General features: G+C 33.6%; 1 protein-coding gene across 1 annotated transcript; it reads right to left on the reverse strand.

The window, feature by feature from the left end:
* Nucleotides 1-1973: 1973 nt before the first annotated feature.
* LOC112509280 (ACT domain-containing protein ACR12-like) lies at nt 1974-10826 on the reverse strand. The gene is made up of 10 exons (XM_025114149.1): nt 10527-10826; nt 9641-9695; nt 7830-7940; nt 7275-7369; nt 6567-6651; nt 6380-6439; nt 5038-5093; nt 3932-4037; nt 3750-3818; nt 1974-2227 (listed from the first exon to the last, which is right to left on the reverse strand). Exons 1-10 carry the CDS (start codon nt 10706-10708, stop codon nt 2165-2167), a joined length of 882 nt encoding a protein of 293 aa, XP_024969917.1. The 5' UTR covers nt 10709-10826; the 3' UTR covers nt 1974-2164.
* Between the last annotated feature and the right edge of the window lie 1600 nt (nt 10827-12426).

Consider the following 12426-nt stretch of genomic DNA (forward strand, 5'->3'; position numbering starts at 1 on the left):
CACTTCGATTTATGTTCTCCATCTCTCTTTTTCGTGCTTGTTATATTTAGAAAGGGGCAAAATTGGAAATCTGATAATACATACCAAACATGATTTCAAATGGTAACAAGCCTAATATTTGTTTGGATGGTGTTAATTATTATTTAAAGAAAACAATATTCAAATAATATTATTTTATATTGATATATAATTTTTTTAATGGAGCAAATATTATTTTGGATTTTTAATTTTGACATATAAAATAACCAAAAATAGCTCCAATTATGGCACGTGCATCATGGTTTATGTTTTTCGAAAATGCTTTTAAACTATAAATTTTTATCATAAACAAGGGAAAAATCTAAAAAAAAACTCAATGAACTTTAGTATTTAGAATGATTAAGTTTTTAGACAATTTTTTGAAACAAATAAGTTTTTAAACATTCCAAAACCTGTTAAATAAATCCTTAGACTTTTTAAAACATGTTAGATACATCTTTATAACCTATAAAACTGATTATTGTGATAAAATAAGGGGAAAAACATGGAGAAAAAAAAAACCCAATGAACTTTCATATTTTCAACATTTAAGTCTTTAAAAAAAATTGAACCAAAAAGTACTTACATATATAAAATGAAACAAATATACCAAAAAAAATACCTACATTTAAAAAAGATTGATAAAATATATTTTGATTAAAAATAAAAATATTTTGTCAGTAATTTTTTAAATTAAAAAATAAAAAGAGAATTTAAAAAGTATTATTGATTATATATTTTTTATTAAAAATAAAATATATTCAGTATATGATATCTTAAATTAAAAAAAAATTAAAAAAATTAAAAAAAGATTCAAAAGAGATTACTGATGAAATTTATTTTATTTAAAAATAAAAAATATTTTTATTTTCAAATAAAATAAATTGTAATCTTTTAAATCTTTCTTTTTTAATTTGAAAAATATGTACGAGATATATTTTATTTTTAATTAAAATAAATTTAATTAGTAATTATTTTTAAATATTTTTAGTTTGAAAAATCATTGAGAGAATAAATTTTATCAATAATCTTTTTTAAATGTAAGTATTTTTTTCGTAAATGTAAGTAATTTTTTGGTATATTTTTTTATTTTTTATTGATTTAACTACTCTTTTGGTTCAAAAAATATTTAGGGACTTAATCCTTTATAATATGAAAAGTCCATTGCCTTATTTTTCTGATTTTTTTCATTATTTTACCACATTAACCAGTTGTATGGGTCATAAGAATGTATCTAACAGGTTTTAGAAAGTCCAATGAGTTATTTAACATGTTTTGAAATGTCCAAGGGCTTATTTGTTCCAAAAAATTATCCAAGAACTTAATCATTCCAAACACTAAAGTCCATTTGGTTTTTTTAGACTTTTCCCCACAAACAAATAGGTTTTCGGTAAATTTACGTGTACGGACTAATCTTTTGGTGATCAAAGAACAATGAAAAAAATGTCTTCCTCTTGTGGACCATGAATGATATGGACTCTGGAGTCATCGCAGGTAAACCTCCATGACTACAAAGGTTTGAACAGTGCCTAGATTTGAACTCAAAGTAGATAAGATTTTCCATCATTTAAAATGTCGACAATATTATTTTGACACTAATTCTGTGCATGGTTGTGATGATCACACCCATCTTCACCACTTGCCTCCATTACTATTTGGCCTTTGCAATACGCCACGGTCGCCTTCGCCACCTTATCTTTATAATAACTAATCCAGGTTTTTGGTTGAACAGGTACATATTTGGGGGTGGATCAAAGGCTTGTAAAGCCATCCGATGTGATTTTAGTCTAATTCCACCTTTTTGAGGGATTTTTAAGGTTTTTTTTTTTTGTTGATTTTGAGCGATTTTTAAGGGGTTTGGTTGATTTCGAGGGGATTTTTCGGCTTTTGATTGACATCCTGTATTTCTGGCAAATGCAAGAAAAAGACCGCATACAGAACAATGTTTTGAGTGATTTTTTGGTGGACAAATATTTGACTCTCGAGACATAAACGAGTGTAATCGGTTCCGATGAACTACACAAAAGAGTTCAGGTTATATTCGTTATGAAACGTGGTTATATTTCAGGCAATTAACAAGTTGAACAGGTGAATTATACAAGTCTTGTGCATATGCAAGACGTTTAGAATTGGAAGTACTGCTTCCCTAGTAACTATCTTCACCCGTTTCCGACTTCCTCAGGTAATAGCGTAGGCAATTTATCAACACCTGCCGACATATATAATTAACGACCCTGATTAACATATGATATATATATATATATATATATAGAGAGAGAGAGAGAGAGAGAGAGGGAGGGAAATGAAGGATTATGCGAGAAGTTAAACATTTTACGAGAATGTGAGAAGTTTCAATATCATATATGATTACACTCCTTTGGGTGTGTTTAATCATATATGATTAAGTGTCTATGTGTTGTCGATGCTACATGTAATTAATCATATATGATTAAACTTGTGTATCAAGCGTGTAATCATATAACTTCTCGCCAAATGTTTAGGTTCACGTTTGAACCTGACCCGATATATATATATATACACACACACACACACACACACACACACACACACACAGGTGGTTATTATGCAACCCTTTACATTCCTACAACTCTTTCAAGTTTCAACCAAATCAGGAGCGTCCATTTGATCATAAATGGTGGATAGGTGGGTTGTATAATTTAGAGGGGTTGTATTTAAACGTCTCTCTCTCTTTCTCTCTCTCTCTCTCTCTCTCTCTCTCTATATATATATATATATATATATATATCCCAAAATAAGTGCCTAATTTCCAATTCTACCTTTAACTATGAGATGGAGAAATTCATTACTCGCTCTATGATCAAGGGTATAATTATCATTTAACTAATTAAAAAGTATAATAATTACTGCGTACAACAATATTTAGGTGATTGGGATTTGTCAAGAAAACCTAGAGATCAAATCCTCATACATGCATGCCATAGGTGCATAAATGGGTATGGTCCCCAGGCCATCATAGAAGGGTAAATCGTTTGTCTGAGTGGCTGGTGTCTAGAGTTGAACCCCATGCCTCGCTACTCATGCTACAAGGATACCTACCTCCTTACCCGGTAAACTAAAGAATTTTATCAGCAACATCCTAAAAAACTCTCAAAATTATACCATTACATTATTTTTCATCCATTTAATCAAATTATATTGCATAAATGTTAAGTGCTCAAGGTTTATGTTAAAACTATATGCAAGCTAGTAATGTAACCAGAGGAAAGTTTGGTTGAAAAACTTGTTTTTCGTTGTGAACCCGGGAACCACCCATAACGGGTCACATGTCCTTCTTCAAGATGAATCTCCATCATGAATAACACATTCATGATGAATATGGGCGTGTTATTCATCATGAGACACATATTCATGATAAATAACACGTCCGTATTCCCGATGAATATGCCACGTGTTGTGCTGTGGGCGGTCCCCAGGTTCCTAATGGAACCTGCCCCATGTAACTGATATGATTTTGACGGCATATTAAGTATGTGATCAAAAAATGTGTGGAAGGGTAACATTTTTATCTACTTTTGAGTGACGGTGTTTTTGTTAACAAGGGAATCACATATTCACAGTAAAGACAATCTGGTCATTTTACCAGCATAGTTTTACTGGTTATATCATAAAGCATCTCCATAATAGCAAGATCCACAACCCCAAAAAAGAAAAGAAAACGATACTTGGATATGAAATTATTTCGGGGTTACCTGAGACAAAGAACTGTTTAAAGCTGCCCCTCTGTAGCTAACATGAAATTTATCTTTCGCAACCAACCCCTGTAGCGTAACACAAAGGTCGAGTCAGTGATTCAAGAGACATGATATCGATGATCCTGATGATATTTTGGGGGGGTGGGGAGGGGGTGAAGGAGACAAAGACAGTAACGTACCTCGGTATCAATTTCTGCTGATTCAACAGTAATGTTGACATCAGCCATTATCTTCACAACTTCCAAGAGCAATCCAGGTCTATCTTCGGTCTCTATGCAGAGCAAGCTAAAGCAAACCAATATACCAAACATATCAATGCATTACAAACTCGGCCAATTTTTTTTAAGTGTACAATATTTATATGGCAAATACTCAAGCATATTTCTCACGTTTGGTGAGGTTTGAACCATGGCCTCCTTAGAGGCTGGGCTCTACCGGTAACCCGGGTAACATTGGGACAATGACCAGATGCGGGTCTAGAATTTTTTTCAAGTGGTAGCATAATTTGACTATAAAAAATATCTATTTTTTCCAAAATATTAGTATCGATCTGTTGGTTGGTTCCTTGTCCTTGCATAGAAAAGACACATGTTGGAATCCGGTCTACATATATTTTTAGAAACACAAGAGGTATATAAAGATCACCAAAATTTAAGCTAAAAAACAACAAATTTCACAACTATGGTACTCGAACCTGGGCCTTTTGTACAAAGGCAGGAGCATTTACCATCTTGACGAAGGATAGTGTGAGAATAGGAGTTAAGGTGATAAGTTTAAGATTTGATCCCTTGATCACTTTTAATCTCAAACCAACCCATGAATTGCGCTTTAGTAGGGAATTGATCCGGTGCTTCTCCGTAGTGTTGATCTAGTGTTTCTCTTCAATTAGGATTGATCCAAGGGTGGAGATCCCTTCTTACCCTTCTCAACATAACTCTCATTCACACCGGAACCCAACCCTTACCATCTTAGTCATTAAAGTCTTGTGTTAACATTTCAGTTTCAAAAAACTATACGATGGCATACTTCAGAAACGTAATTTTCCCCCCTTAAGACGGAACTATGAAGCAGTGGCCCGTGCCACCGTATCTATCCATGTGAGTCCCCCCATGCCAATGACCCTTTGGTAAAACTGGTCAACTTGATATGCAAATAAGTGAAGCTGTTTTGTACTTTCTTCATGTCAGTGAGTCAGTTCATGTTGGAGACTCGGAGTTACACAATGTGGAAAACATTTGCTTAAATATAGTATCTGAAAATTCACTTAAATTTGCATATTGCTAACCTCCTTTTTGGACTGTCATCCTTAACATGTATATGAGTTGCAATATCAACATCAAGCTGCCATCAAGAAAAGAAGAACTTTAATCAGCATGATATAACACACACAAGCTTCTTTTAAGCCAATTTAGGGGAAGGAGTTCGTACAAGTCTTTAGCTACTACCAAAAATTTCAATGTGTCTTAATTTTCCGTTCAGTTTATGTGAAATGTGAGATTTTCTCTGAGTTGCAACAAGGTAACCCCATCAAAACATCCAACCTAAACTATCTTCCCAGTATCAGGTGGCTTGAGTTTTGCTAAATGGATCACGGTATACGGCAAGTCACAACTTTTTGTGAGAAGCGGAAAAACCATCAAAAACAACGATTGTTCGTGGAGGTTTCTATAAACCTTGACATAATCATCAAGCCCCACACCGGAACAGATATGGGTTAATCGTGATTTTGTAGCTTACCCTAGGTGGACTACATGTTGGAGAGATGTAAACCTTCCAAATCAGCAAAATATTAATAACGTACACCATTTGTCTCCAAAATTATGCAATGTTTGATTTCGCATATGGTCAAGAAAAATGTTTAACTATTGACAGAAGGTCCAAAATACCCCTTTAACAAGGAGAAGATAAAGAAAACTTGTGGACCAGAAGTAAAATTTTCAATTAATAATTACCAATGGGCAAAAAGCATACCAGGATTGAAAACTTGCCAAGCAAGGAGATGTTGTATTTTTTCGGACAACCCAAAAAGAAAACAGTTGTGTTCTTTTGGGGAAGGATGGATTAATAAGAGAACTTTTCATTTCGGTCAGGAATTTTTTTCTAATGGTGCAAAAGCAAAAGATGATGACTAGGTTGCTTGGGTCTTCTTTGCTTAGGTTGCTTATGAACTCAAAAATATTCCACAGCCTTTGAAATGCAAAATCTATTAGATTTCAACTAATAATATCGATATTCCTTTTGAAAATTGATCCTAGCAACCATAGATTTCTAATCAGGTCCAAAGACCCCGCAAACATTTCATAATCCAATCAGCCTGCCTGATGAGTATTTCTCTCGGCTTTATGTTATAAAAAAACTAAACCAAATTTCTTTCTTCCTCTGTAAGCAAACTAACAACGTAAGTAAATATGATAACTTACTAGAGGTGGCAACTAACAACTGAAAAGTTTACTAGAGGTGTCATATCACTTGCCCTAATCACACAATACTATCACAAACATATAACACCTCTTTAGAGAATCAAGAGAGGAGAACAAATAATGAATTTTGTTTAAATTATATGAGCAAAAACAACTTAAAGTGAGGAATTGAGTTGCTTTCATATAAATGAATGTTGAATAAGTTACCTTCTTGACAGGAGCTTGTATGCCAAAAGCCTCCCCCATTGCAAGTCGCGAGCTAGACTCCTTAACATTTATAAATAATGAGAAAGCATTGAGCATATTGAACCAAAACAAATGTTTATACTAATTGAATTCTTAGATAAATATGAACTAATTGTTCATGAAATAGGGTATAGGCTGGTATACATACTGGATGGTACTTCAAGAGATTGTTTATGATGGTCAATCTGATTCTCTCCAGGAGATCTGGATCTTCAACTTTACGCCCAGTTGATCTATAAAATTAACAAAAATGAGCAGATATTGGTATAATATTGAGAATAAATGATAGTTAATTCAAATGTGATAGATGCTTCATTGTTCGATCAAATGATGAAGATTGTTGACAAGCATACATATTTTTCACCGAAAAATACTCCACTTCTGGGATTATTCAGTCGTTCTGAATGGTCCACTTTTGAATTTAAAATCGACATACATAATCACTTAACTTCATATCTCAGCTAATTTCACTCCTGGGAATGAAAAATCTATTGTTCCTTGTGTAGTTAATTCCTATCTCTTTCCTTTCGATAGAAGAAACAGCCAAATGATGGCAACCTGGACATCCTCGTGGCTGAAAAGTCAGTTTGTAGTTACCAAGTCAAGTTCTGGGATAAATGGAAACTTTCTTTGCAAACCACCCTGTGGAAGCGCTAGCCAGTACCCTTGACAACCCTCTTTATATCAACCAGAAAAACATATCTAAGAGAAGTAACTCATCGTAAATTTAAAGCAAACTAAAAACTTGAAGTATCATCCAGCCATATTTACAGGTTGGTTGAATGCTTCAAAACTTGGATTAAACTAAATTAACATAGAGAGAAGAAATCCACAGGTACTTATGAAGCATACTCACAATCGAGTAATAAAAAATTCTGTTTGTGTGACTGATCCTTCAGTTGTGACAGTGCCTTTTGCTACATCCAAGCCTAGATGTTTCAGTGCCTTCATCTGCACCAGCAATCCAAGCATATTAGTCAACTTAATGTATCCATAGGAACTACAATAATTAATTAAGTCAAGATACCCTTCAAAAGTATCCTTCAGAAAGAATGAAGAATCAGTATATTATAATTCGTACGTGTTGAGCACTTGTCCTAAACCTAATGACTCCTATGAATCTGGAAAAGTTAACACCTAGAGAAAATAATAATATCTCCCAAACAGTACCAAAAATTGCATGTTCATTTTGAAGATAACTAGTTTATTACCTCAGGATTGCAAGTAGAATTACTCAATTGAGACCCAGTGATAGATACAACAACCAGATTCCACTATTTATTTGGGCCTTCGTCTTGTTAAGGTTTTCTTAAAGGTTGCATTAGCATGCCAAAGCATTCAGTTTACGGTAATTTGTTGTTGGTTCAGCAACAGAAGAGTATAACTTTTGGAAAAGTAACTAATGATTCACCGTATCAATGAGAGCACCAAGACGATCACCAAAGCTAACTTGTACAATAGTTGCAGATGGATCTGAATCTTGATCAATTAAAACAATTGGGGTAGGAATATTATCAGCATCCTGTTCAAATTTATGAAACAACAGACGATGTCAATGTCGAGATCTAGAGACAGAACTTGAAATGTTTAGCAGGCTAAGCATAAGAAATTATAGATGATAGATCATTTCCATGTACAACTTCCATCGTTCCTAAAAACGGTGCCCTCTTAATAGATATGGTCAATGTGAATAGTTTCGCAGTAGTTTTTACCTTGCTGGATTTGATTGCAAAAGGACAAACCTTAAGAATGGTACAAAGAAAATTCCTCAAAAAGAAAATGAATCCTACATCCACAATCACTTCAAGAAACATTAAAAATCCCCAAAAGGTCGAAGTTTCCACATTTTAAAGAAAAAAGAGCAGCCAAAAAGGTTTAGAAATGTAAATAACTATAGTTTTTAGGAGAACAACTAATTTGGGTGCCTGATCGAATCAACACACCTACTCCTCATTCAAAAATGTAAATCCTGCATATGCAAACCAACATATACTTCAATGGAACTGCATTTGCCATTTTTTGGAAGACTTTCAATTATCACAAGTCACAACAAAGATAGTTTGAAAAACAATAAGATAGAACACTGTGGTCATAGGCATTCAAACCAGAAACATATCTTAAGACTCTTTAAGGATTTGATAGTGGGGTGTCCTTGTGATTTGCATAAACTGATTAAGCAAGACAGGAAAAGAGAGATATAGGCCCTGTCCAGTGTAAGGTAGGTTGATCTGCCATCTAAAAATTCTGGATAATCATACATCATCAAAAGATTATCCTGAAGAAGCACTCAATCTAGCAGTGGGATTAATAGGAATGCTTAGTATCTTTGCATCGTGTAGGTCTGCTGTTTGTATAACTTCTTGAGCATTACTTATGTCTGGACCTTGAGATGCCCCTAAAAGTGCTAATCCCAAATAATACTGATGAAGCCAGATCCAATGCTAAACTGAGAATTCAGGAAAACAGATGTAATGTCCTTCATTTCATTGCCAAGAGGCACATATAAAGCTTTTGTAAAAAAAGAGCAGTGAGTAGTATGATAAGCTCCTTCTAGAATTCCATCTTAAACAAGGATTATACAAAGAACCCTATCTACTGATGTTGACATTGAACCACCCCGTGATCCACAATAATGCAAAACCCAACTTCAAAGGGGCTGTTTTTTATGCCAAAATAGCTAAAGAGCATTCTTCTTTTGGTGTCTATACAAACCACAAATTCCGTTGAAGCCTTAGATCCTAGCTAGATAATGTCGATAAGAATGTGTCATCAGTATCCTCCTTGGAAGTGTTTTGTTTCCTATATGGGTTTTTAAAAGAGTCGGCATTACATTAAATACAGAAGGCGTATTTGAAATAAAGGATCTGAAGTCAGGACTGTCATTTCCGTATAAGTACAAAAGATTGAAACTTATATGGATAACAGAAAAAAAAAATAGCACAAGTAGAAAATGACTTCATATATATTGAATGACAATTGGAATTATCAGTTCCACAATTTTAATTTTTTCAATCCAGCTAGCAGACCTTTTTTTGCATGAAATGTCTTTTTGTTAAGAGAACAGAAAAGATGGGAATCAGAGCATTTTCCTATAATTCCATACAAGAACCAAAACTGAATAGATACAAAATATGTGCATACAAAAGCAAAGCTTCCTTAAATCTGCAACACTCAGGTTTTTAAGTAGGAGGGGAATAGAGGAGAAAGAGTTCCAACACTGACCAAGGAGCTTATACCCAGTGAGTCCACACCATCAATTGAAGCTTGAAAAATGTTCCTGCATGATAGTTCAATAAGTACTAAACACTATTCGCAACTAATAATTTATACTAAAACATCTGACTTATAGAACTTGACTATACTTTTCTGTTAAATTATGTGAAAGGTAAAGAGCCAGTAACCAGTTCAATCAGAACAGGTTCAAAGTTAAATGACCCGATTATCAACTCAAAACTACCACAAATGTATGCCAAGTATTGAGTAGATTGCATATTGCTATCATCATGTCAGCTCTTGTACCATCCCATATAATCAGAATTGTAAATTATGTGAGTGGAATGGAGAACAAATTTGTACCTGTTATGGTTGGTACTAACACTAACAAAATCTATAATAGCCTTAGCCTCAAAGGTCAAAACTGTATCTTTTACTCCCAAACTGGTACAGACATATGGCAAACCAGGATTAAATGCAAGTATGATATCACACCTATCATCCACTAATATTAACAATGTTGTTGACCTTCTATGAAGAAAAAGTGTCTGCTTAAGAACAATATTATTGACAGCAAACATATTGTCAGAAATAATTATCCTGATTAGGTCAATTTGATCTTTTCACCTCTTCCACTTTGACTTTGCCTAAAGTACAGGAACCATACGGACTTCCTTGCAGAAACCCCCCTACTTAGCAAAATAATTCAAAAAACTAATTAACAACTAACCAATCGAACCTAACCATCGATGAATTAAACCACATGCACTCCATGATTAACATGATAATACTTTAAGTTCATTCATAGATCAAAACATCAAACCAATCAAAATCTCTGAAGATCAAGCATCGAAACATCAAATTTCGTTTATCATTTCCAAATTACTAGACTTACTTTCTAACAAAATGAGATGATCCACGCGGAGAGAAAGCGAGGTGAAGTGAAGACAACTTGAACGGAGAGAGTTGACGAGTAGTAGAAAATAAAAATTCAAAACCGGATAGTCTAGCCGAAGAATCACCACGGATATCGAAAGAAGACGAGGAAAAGGCGGCACCGGCGCCGGAAGTGGCCATGGATTGTCGAAGAGTTTGTTTTTCCGGCGAGGAGTTGCCTGTAATTGAAACGGAGTGACCTGAGAAAGTGATATATGAATCGGAGTTCGAATATCGTATGTGGGTCACAAGTCCAACAATAGGACCCATTCCACGTCATACTGCACCTTCTACAATAGAATACTGTGGATGATTTTAGGATAAAAAATAATAAATGATTCCTATTTTGAATAATATATTTTTAAAAATTTTATTTTGATATTTAAGATATAAAGTTTTAAACATTTAAGTATTTAATTAACTGGTTAAAACCTAATTTTAGATTAAAAAAAGACTAACTTTAGATTAAAAAAAATGCATGTCTCTAACAACGTCAACAAATAATACTAAGTTGGATATCAAATCACTCGCCACATCAACATGATAATCGGTTACCCGTGTACTTAAATGTTTAAAATTTTACATCTTAGGTACTAAAATTGAAGTTCTGAAAGTACGTTATTCAAAACAGTAATCACGTTAAAGTACGTTACTTTTTCATGCAATTTGTCTTTAATCGAACAATCTTTGCAACAAATTTGTCTTTTTTATTATTTTATAAATCAAATTTCTATTTCAGTAAAGTATTTTATGTAAACTCTGACTAAAATGAGAATTTAGTTCCAAAAGTTACTAAAAATTGAATTTAATTGGGAAGATTGGTTATTTCAATTTCCCTTTAATTAAACCGCGTTGTTCGATCAGTGAAACCAGAGAGTGGATGCAGGGAAATCAGCAGCAGTCAGCCAGTAGATGACGCCAGAGAGGGATTTGTCAAGTCAGTCGAGAAAAGTATAATTCTTTCGCAACATGTGTAATTTACTAATTACTCAATTTTGTCTCATCTACCTTATTTCCAGGGGATTGTTATATGCATTCAACGTTAAAATCAAGTCAATTTATACGTTGAAAATGTAAAAATTAAGTTTTGATGTTAATGTGTGTAATAAAAAAATTACTAGGTAGGAGTGCATTTAGCAATATATATGGTTGCATTAAGCCCACCCGTATTTCTATTTCATGCATTTTTGGTGCGGGAAATTTTGTTTTTGTTCCGGTCTAATATAGTCTCAGACGTGAGATAATATTTTTTGTTTTATCATGTCTCGCTCTAATAGAAATGGACGATTTTAACCCTCTCTTTGCATCCGATAAGTACATTTTGATGTTAATCTTATTTGTTGTCCATAATAATAAGACGTATTTATGAAGTAAGCGTAATGATTGAGGTATTCAGATAAGCTTATACGTTTTGATTCGGTTGTATCAAAAGAAACTCGACAATATTTCCAACAATTGAGTTGTTCTCATATCATACTAGAGTTTGGATCGTTTTGAGCTGAGTTGTTATTTAAGACGATTTCATGGATAACTGATGCGAACAAGGATACAAACGCGAGTCTAGAGATGGTCGAAACCAAAGAGTCCGTCAAGTCGAATAAGGGATATTTGTGACGAACACCCATATGACGTTGATAAGGATATGAGGAAGTTTCTCCGTTGGGAAGGATTTCGATGAGATTTTGAAAAACTGTTATACTAAAAAAAATCTTATAAAAATAATGGAATCAAAGAAAATTAATGTGTTCTTGACTTAACATGTAGATGTACAGGTTAATAAAATGACACTAAAACAATGCTTATCAAACACTTACCGAATAAGCGTTTACTGGTATCACTTACCTTGCTGATTGAGAATG

Source organism: Cynara cardunculus, assembly GCF_001531365.2.
Source record: "Cynara cardunculus var. scolymus isolate 2C chromosome LG 3, CcrdV1, whole genome shotgun sequence".
Lineage (NCBI taxonomy): Eukaryota > Viridiplantae > Streptophyta > Magnoliopsida > Asterales > Asteraceae > Cynara > Cynara cardunculus.

Bases quoted from the DNA above. Each gene is read 5' to 3' on its own strand.
- LOC112509280 (XM_025114149.1), bottom strand. From the start codon at position 10,708: ATGGCCACTTCCGGCGCCGGTGCCGCCTTTTCCTCGTCTTCTTTCGAT. The intron at 7,370-7,829 runs GTGAATCATTAG...TTGCTGGTGCAG, and splicing joins TTGGTGCTCTCATTGATACG to ATGAAGGCACTGAAACATCT. The intron at 3,819-3,931 runs GTACGTTACTGT...GTTACGCTACAG, and splicing joins CAGCAGAAATTGATACCGAG to GGGTTGGTTGCGAAAGATAA.